The sequence below is a fragment of the Parasteatoda tepidariorum genome, chromosome 3 (genome assembly GCF_043381705.1).
Source record: "Parasteatoda tepidariorum isolate YZ-2023 chromosome 3, CAS_Ptep_4.0, whole genome shotgun sequence".
Taxonomy (NCBI): domain Eukaryota; kingdom Metazoa; phylum Arthropoda; class Arachnida; order Araneae; family Theridiidae; genus Parasteatoda; species Parasteatoda tepidariorum.
In genome coordinates, this window is record NC_092206.1 from 83,363,158 (window position 1) to 83,371,420 (window position 8,263).

At 34.0% G+C, this 8,263-nt stretch overlaps 2 protein-coding genes across 2 annotated transcripts; both read left to right on the plus strand.

Annotated features, from left to right (window-relative positions):
* The first annotated feature begins 3,127 nt into the window (after positions 1-3,127).
* Positions 3,128-3,703, plus strand: LOC107443331 (zinc finger protein 821-like). Its single transcript, XM_043044946.1, has one exon. It carries the CDS (start codon positions 3,128-3,130, stop codon positions 3,701-3,703), a length of 576 nt encoding a protein of 191 aa, XP_042900880.1.
* A 1,943-nt stretch (positions 3,704-5,646) lies between these two features.
* Positions 5,647-6,840, plus strand: LOC139425282 (glutamate receptor ionotropic, NMDA 1-like). Its single transcript, XM_071179254.1, has one exon. The coding sequence runs from the start codon at positions 5,647-5,649 to the stop codon at positions 6,838-6,840; it is 1,194 nt and encodes a 397-aa protein (XP_071035355.1).
* Positions 6,841-8,263: the final 1,423 nt, after the last annotated feature.

Below are 8,263 nucleotides of genomic sequence, written 5' to 3' on the forward strand. Positions count from 1 at the left end.
AAATTGAGCAATGAAATTTAGATGGTTAATTTGTCGAGGTGAGAGTTTGTCATATTTTTGATTCAAGGCATGAGTTAAAGCTTTATGATCAGTGAAAACAATGAAGTTTACTCCTTCTAATATGTATCGGAAATATTTAATAGCTGCAAAAATGGCTAAAAGTTCTCGGTCATATGTGCTGTACTTTTGCTCTGTCATGCTAAGTTTACGAGAGAAAAAACCAAGAGGCTCCCAACTATTGTCACTGGTTACTTGCTGAATCGATGCTCCAATGGCCTTATCAGAAGCATCACACATTAGTGCAAGTGTTGCTTTAGAATCAGGATGGGCAAGAAAAGTTACATTTTTTAGCTCTTCTTTGCACTGAGTAAAAGCATTTTCTGACTCTTCTGACCATACTAAAGGAGTCTTGTCATTTTTCTTTGTGACACCCAACATTCCATTTAAAACAAATTGTTTTTCAGCAGCTCGAGGAAGAAATCGTCTGTAAAAGTTAATAATGCCAAGGAATCTACGAAGTTCATTAACAGTTGAAGGTTTGGGAAAATTCTCAATTATTTGAATTTTTTCAGGAAGTGGAGTTATACCTTTTTGGTCAATGAAGTGACCCAAAAATTTAACTTTGTCAGTAGCAAACACGCATTTAGATAAATTTACCTTCAAATTATGTGCCTTCAACCTACGGAGTACTTCATCTAGATGTAACAAATGCTCTTCAATAGAGGAAGAAGCGATGAGTATGTCATCAATGTATACGAAACAGAAGTTTAAACCCTGAAGGATGTGATCAAGGAGTCTCTGCATGGTCTGGGCGGCATTTCTTAACCCAAAGGTCATGTAGTTAAATTCAAATAAACCGAAGGGAGTTATGATAGCGGTTTTCTTTATATCGTCTTTATGCATTGGCACTTGATGGAATGCTTTTTTTAAATCCAAAGTGGAAAAGACAGTTTTTCCATACAAATTCGAGGAAAAGTCATGTAAGTGACGTATGGGATAATTATCCGGTACTGTCTTTGCATTTAATGCCCGAAAATCCCCACAAGGTCTCCAAGATCCATCTGATTTTTTAACTAAATGTAGAGGACTACTCCAACAACTATTAGAAGGGCTGCAAATCCCTTTCTGGACCAAAACAGAAAATTCAGCTTTAGCTGCTTCTAGCTTGTCAGCAGATAATCGTCTAGCCTTAGCTGCCACAGGAGGTCCTTTAGTCTCAATAACATGAGTGGTATCGTGAGTTTGAGTTTGGTTTGGCGTATATTCAATATCATCAAATACGGTATTGTATTTTTTGATGACGCTATCAAGTTCAAAAGAAGATTTTAAAGTAGTTATACTAGGTAAACTGTCTGTACTTATTTTACCTCTAGTGGAAACTGATGTTAATCTGTCAATCAAACATTTTCGCTTTAAATCGACAAGTATATCGTAATTTGACAAAAAATCTGCACCCAAAATAGGTCTGGAAACATCAGCTACCGTGAAAGTCCATTTAAAAAGACGACGTAAACCTATGTCAACAGTTAAAAAACGTTTTCCATAAACAGGAATTTTGGATCCATTAGCAACTACTAGATTTAAAATTGACTCTTGTTTTTTGCGTTCTGCAACAGATGGTAGTAGGACGGATATATCTGCACCTGTATCTACAAGAAATTTAAGACCTAATGTCTTCTCACAGATGATTAAGCGGCATTTATTTTCCTTGCCATAAACGCCTGCCACCAGTGACGTCTGGCATCCTAGTTTTCCGGCTTAAAACTACAAGGAGGAATGCATTTGTTTGCCCTGTCTCTAAATCTAAAGTGATACCAACACATCCGTGTTTTGCTGTTAGATCGATCACAACGTGTGTATTCATTCCTGTTATGGCTACGACTACGAAATCTCAATGCTTTATCTAGTTTTTTACTCAGTTCATTAATTTGAGTTTGCATGGTAATTATAGTGTCAGATAAACCAACAATTTCGTTTTCAGACTGCAGTGTCGATTTTACCGTAGCAGAGTGAANCGATATCGTTGTCGACTACGAAATCTCAATGCTTTATCTAGTTTTTTACTCAGTTCATTAATTTGAGTTTGCATGGTAATTAAAGTGTCAGATAAACCAACAATTTCGTTTTCAGACTGCAGTGGCGATTTTACCGTAGCAGAGTGAATTTCATTTGAATTTGACACATCGGCAATTTTATCGGCCATCATTGCTAGTTTATTTAACTCGTCAGACGAAGTACTAAGTATAGCTTGCATCTGTGTTGGCAGTCTTTGCAGCCATAACGATCTCAAAAATTTGTCATCCACACTATCGCCAGTTAAATCATGCATTTGGCGAAGCAATGCAGATGGGCGTTTATCGCCTAAATCGATATCTTGAAGGAGTTTTTTAAGTCGTCTCTCTTCCGAATCACTAAATACTTCAATTAGTCTATTTTTTAATGCTTTATACATATCATTAACTGGAGGTGAAGTAATTATATCACTTACTTGCGCCAAGATTTCAGTTTCGATTGATGCTACGACAATATGGTACTTTGTATTGTCTTGTGTTATTCCACTCGTAACGAATTGCGATTCGACTTGCGAAAACCAGATGATAGGATTATCTTTCCAAAATTGTGGACATTTTACGGCAACTCGAGACAATTCAGTAGTGCCAGTTTCACTTTCATTCGTGTTCGGCATAATTCACAGTTTGTTGTCACTAGTATAAATTCTCTGTCCGGGTCACCAGTGTAAATTCGTGTAGTAAGTGGTAAGTATGGATCAGAAGGTGAATTAACTTATCAATAATCACGAATTCACATAACAAACAAACTTAACAAGTTTTATTATTAAATATAACAGATCTGTAAAAATATGGCAAGAAAAAGAACGATAATTGTTTTTCTTTATAAAAAGCAAGCGCGTGGCTAGATAATGATTGCACGCGACAACTGGTAAACGGTTTCGCGCAGTGTAAGTATTTAACGATAGGTGGCGGTCGCCACATGTTATTAGTTATTTTCAGAAAGTTTCAGTTTGCAGGTAAGCACTTAGATCCTAATATTGAAGTTTCATGATTTGCTTTCATAGTAATTGTTGTTCTAAAGTATTCGTTGACTTCTTAAAAACCCGATTACTGACATGGCAGAACCGCCTTCCAAAAAATTTTGTATTGTGTCAAGGAAAAAGATATTAAGAGAATCTCAAAGAGGAAGAAGGGCCCAAGAAACGTCTGTGGAATGTCAAAGAAGGATGGAACATGACCGAATTTCGACAAGCAATTCTAGAGACCAAGAAGTATCAGAGAAACGTCAAAGAAGATTGGAAGAGGATCGTGTCTCAACTAGCAGTGCTAGGGCCCGAGAAACACCTGAGGAACGTCAAAGAAGATTAGAAGAGGTTCGTGTCTCAATTAGCAGTGCTAGGGTCCGAGAAACACCAGAGAAACGTCAAAGAAGATTGGAAGAGGATCGTGTCTCTACTAGCAGTGCTAGGGCCCGAGAAACACCTGAGGAACGTCAAAGCAGATTGGAAGAGGATCGTGTCTCTACTAGCAGTGCTAGGGTCCGAGAAACACCTGAGGAAGATCAAAGAAGATTAGAAAAGGTTCGTGTCTCAATTAGCAGTGCTAGGGTCCGAGAAACACCTGAGAAACGTCAAAGAAGATTGGAAGAGGATCGTGTCTCTACTAGCAGTGCTAGGACCCAAGAAACATAGCGTGGCGGACAGCTGGCTGCCTTAGGCGGCTGGTATTCAATAATTTATTAACTGTGCGTGCGTTGCCATTGCCGTGAAGCAATAAAACTTAGATATTTCAACAGCATGATTGGAAATATGGCGAAATACATTTTAAAAACAGTAAAATTAGCATAGAGGAGTCTAAACTTTGGATTATTCTCCTAATAGAACTATAGAGACCATATTTCCCAGATTCGCCCTTTGACCTGTGTTTCGTCAGTACTGCCTCTGTTTCGGGAGTAAGAAATCTGAATCCATCGGAAAAAAAAGATATGTTTATACAGAGAAAGTACGTTTGTGTGTCTGATTACGAAACTTAAAATATCGTCGGCACTTATTAATAGGTATATTTGACTTTTTAAATTTTGAAGCATTAAGAACGAGTTCTAGAACGTGAGAATCCGAAGATTAGATCAAAAGTTATTTGTGAACTGTACATTAGCAATAAATATTCGGTCAAAAAATAATAACCGGATGAAAAAATTGTAATTATTTTATTGACTCAGGCTGCGTATTTACAATTTAATTAAACATTAATATTTTTATATTTTTATTAAGGTATCTGATGTAAGATTTCTTAAAACAGATCCTAGGTTTTCAAATCCTAGGTTTGCTATGCGGAAAGGACTGCAGGGTGAAATACGACTTTTTGCGTGCAGAACCGTCAATAGGTTCAAGAGAGTTGAAACTGACTTGGTATTAAATAGACAATGATCAGTTTGTCAATTCAATCCGACAAGAAGTTTGAAATCTTGGAAAATAATTTATTAACATGTTGGAAACTGTTTCGCTGTTGGTATTACTTTCAATATTTGAGCTTAGATAGGCTTCGATGTCATTAAAGATATGATGCAACCAGACATTTCAAACTTGTTTGTTGAAAATTGTAATTTATTTGGGATTTTCCCTCTGAAATTACATTAAAAAAGCAATTTCAATCATATTGATTTTTCATTCTTGCTCTTAGAGATGAAATCCAATGACGAAAATATATAAGTAAAATTGAGTAAAAATAAAAGATTGGTGACTTTTTTTTTATCAGATTCTTGACATAATCTCATGCAAAAATAAATAAACAAACGCTAACGGTGTTTTTATAACGTGGTGACTTACAATTTGGACTACAAATATTTTTCTAATAATTTTATTCTCCAAAAGTTTGTCACGCAACAGAAAGTTATTTCAATAATCTGTAATATGAAATCAAACACTTCGTGATATCACGATTGTTTTTTCTTTCAATGTTTGTTTTTCTCTGATTTGTATGTCGTCGCATTATTTACTTATAATTTGTTTAAATAATCCATTAAATTTATAATTCAATAACACATCAACTGTGCGTGCGTTTTTATCGCTATGAAGCAATAACATTTAGATATTCAACGCGAAATATTAAATTGGCAGTTTTTTTTTCAAATTTTGTCTTGATCAAGCAAACATATTTCAGTGACTAATGCAGTAAAATAAGTATTAAAAAAGTAAATTAACAGCAACGATAGGTGAATGTTGCAATAAGAAAAAAGCGTTTAGTTTGTTAAATCCTATAGACAGTTTGCATTTCAGAAGATATGTGTAATATTAAAGAAAATTTACAGCCATTCTCATTAATATGTGCTACTAGTGCTCCGATTGCAAAGAATAATGCAATCGAATATAAAAACAGAAACGATAGGTGAATATTGCAAAGGAACAGGCGTTTAGTTTCTAAAATAGAACAGAGAGTTCAAATTTCTGAAGTAATGTGTGAAATTAAAGTAAATTTATTTTCGTCTTAATTTATGCGTGATGCAAGTTCACATATTTTAGTGAATAATGCAATGGAATAAGTATGGATTAAATACATTATCATAAACGATTGGTGAATATTACACAGAAACGTTTAGGTTTTTAAAACAGATAACATAGTTTGCATTTCAGAAGTAATGTGCGACATTAAGAACATAACTGTTTCGATAATTAAATTGAAAGACGTCCTAAATTTGACTACTTTCTCAGATGGACGCTATGAACTTACAGGGTTTGAGGGAAAATTTTTGCAACTGTTGCTCGATTTCTTGGGCGTAAATGTGAAATTTATACATCACCTTGATTTTGATGAGTACAAAAATGCTTTAGAAACTGTGAATGCCGGAGAAGCAGACATAGCCACATCCGAAGTTGTGTCATACGAGTCATTTGTTGAAGGTAGTTTCAGCAACCCCTACAGCTTCACTTATTTCACATTTGTGATAAGAAAGTCTGTGCCCATATCTACAAAATTTGCATTCATTTATCCTTTTACTTTTGAAACATGGTTGGGATTAGGCATCGTTTTTACTTTACTTCCTCTAGTTGCAATCAAAATATTTAGAACTAAGCAATCATATACAGATCTGTGTTTTCATATGCTTGGTACAGTGTTAAGGCAGGCGGTAGACCTTCCTCTTAAATCTTTGAAAAGAAGATTATTTTTTCTCTTTTGGCTGTTCTTTACCATGGTAATTTCATTCAGTTACTCAGCAGTTTTTTTCTCCTTTATGGTGAATCCCTTAAAAGATCCTCCAGTACGGAATTATGAGGAACTCTCGGATGCCGTGGTTGCTGGCACACGCAAATCTTATATGTTTTATACTCAAGGCACAAACGCGCTAAAACTTCAAAACAATGAGAAAATGAGAATTTTGGCAAAAGAAATGGATGATAAAAATTATTATTATAGTCCTGGAACCGAGCTAGATTTTCGTGAAGTTTTAGAGGAAGGTGATGCATTTAATTTTGTAGAGACTTACTTGAGGTTAAAGTTTGGTACAAATCCAAATTTATTCATATGTGATGACAGAATTTCACCTATTATGCTATCCTATTATTTTCGCAAACATTTCTGCTTAGAAGAAAGAATAAATACGTTCATTTCCCGCTCGTTCAGTGCAGGATTATACCACAAAGTATTTAAAGAGGTTCAGATGAAAATACCTATTGTTGTAATGAAAGACTCAGATTTTACTTCAAATAATGTGAATCCAATACATCTGGAAGATATTTCAGGTGTTCTCATTTTACTATTTTCTGGTTATATCTTCTCTTTCTTCGTGCTGATACTCGAAATATTTCTGTACAAATATTCAAAGTCATTCTAAGTATGATCTCATTTTATTTTAGCAAAGGTTTCTGCTTAAGAAAAGAATAAATATTACGTGCATCGAATGTAAAACTATACAAAAAATGTTTCAGATAATATCAAATTAAAACATGTGTATTTCTAAAACGAAAATGAAAGACAGAAACGGCTACCATATTACTATAAGTACCCTGAATCTAATGCGATTTCATGGCTTATCTCAGTTAATTATTTTCTAGTTACTTTCTATGTTTCTCCATGTTTGTACTAGAAATTGTGTATAAAAATGGAAAGAAGTGAAAAGCTAGAGTGTGTGAAACGTAATAATGAACGCTTTGTAGGGTAGACTTGAGAAACTTTAATTTTAATATAAATCTTTTATTATGATATATTTTCAAAAACACTTTCTTTTCAAAGATATGGAAAAATAATTGAAATGTAACTAGACGATGTTAAATGATTAATGTTGAAAAAAAATTTCCAACTTTCGAACTACAAATGAAATATTGGACTGAATAAAAAAAGGATTAATTTATTAGGATTGAAAAATAAATAAATATATTCCTCCATGTCTGGCATTGATGGATCAAAAATGACAGATGAAAGAAAAGCATCCACTTGTGTTTCTAATCAGAAAAAAGACTTTCAGCGAAATATTGATATCTTAATTGTACCAAAAATCATGGAATTAACACCCTCTAAATATTATGATATATTTAAGATAAATTTTCCCTCTCATTTAGCGTATTCTGATCCTAATTTTAATAAACCAGGTAAAATCGATTTATTAATTGGGGCAGAATTATTTTATAAACTTTTAGGCTCAAATCAAATCAAAATAAGGGGTGCTGATATTATTTTGGTGGAAAGTAAATTGGGATGGATAACTACTGGGATTATGAATGGAAACAATTCTGCAAATACTTTAGCTTGTTGCTTAGTAAAAAATCAGGTATCTCTAAAAAATAATTTTAATGGATTCTGGCACCTTGAAAGCATCGAGATAAAAGATGATTTGAAGACTCTGGGAGAGGATTTAGCGTTACAAATTTTTAATGAAACTATTACATTTAAGAAGGATCGTTATGAAGATTCTTTGCACTGGAAATGCGATATACCTGAGTTACATGATAACGACAATTTGGCCGAACGGAGATTTAAAAGTCTTGTCACAAGAATTCATAACAATGATAGTCTATATCAACAGTATAAGGGAGTATTAAATGAACATTTAGAGAAAGGTATCGTAGAACCGGTGATATAAATAGTTCCAAACGATTAACATTTATTTTATCTTCCGCATCAGCCTGTATTAAAAAAAGAAAGCATAACGAGAAAATTACGCTTTGTGTTTGATGCTGGTGCTCAGGAAAATGAACAGCTTTCACTTAATAAATGTTTATGTCCAGGTCCCAATTTAAATCTTTATCTCGTAGATTTAT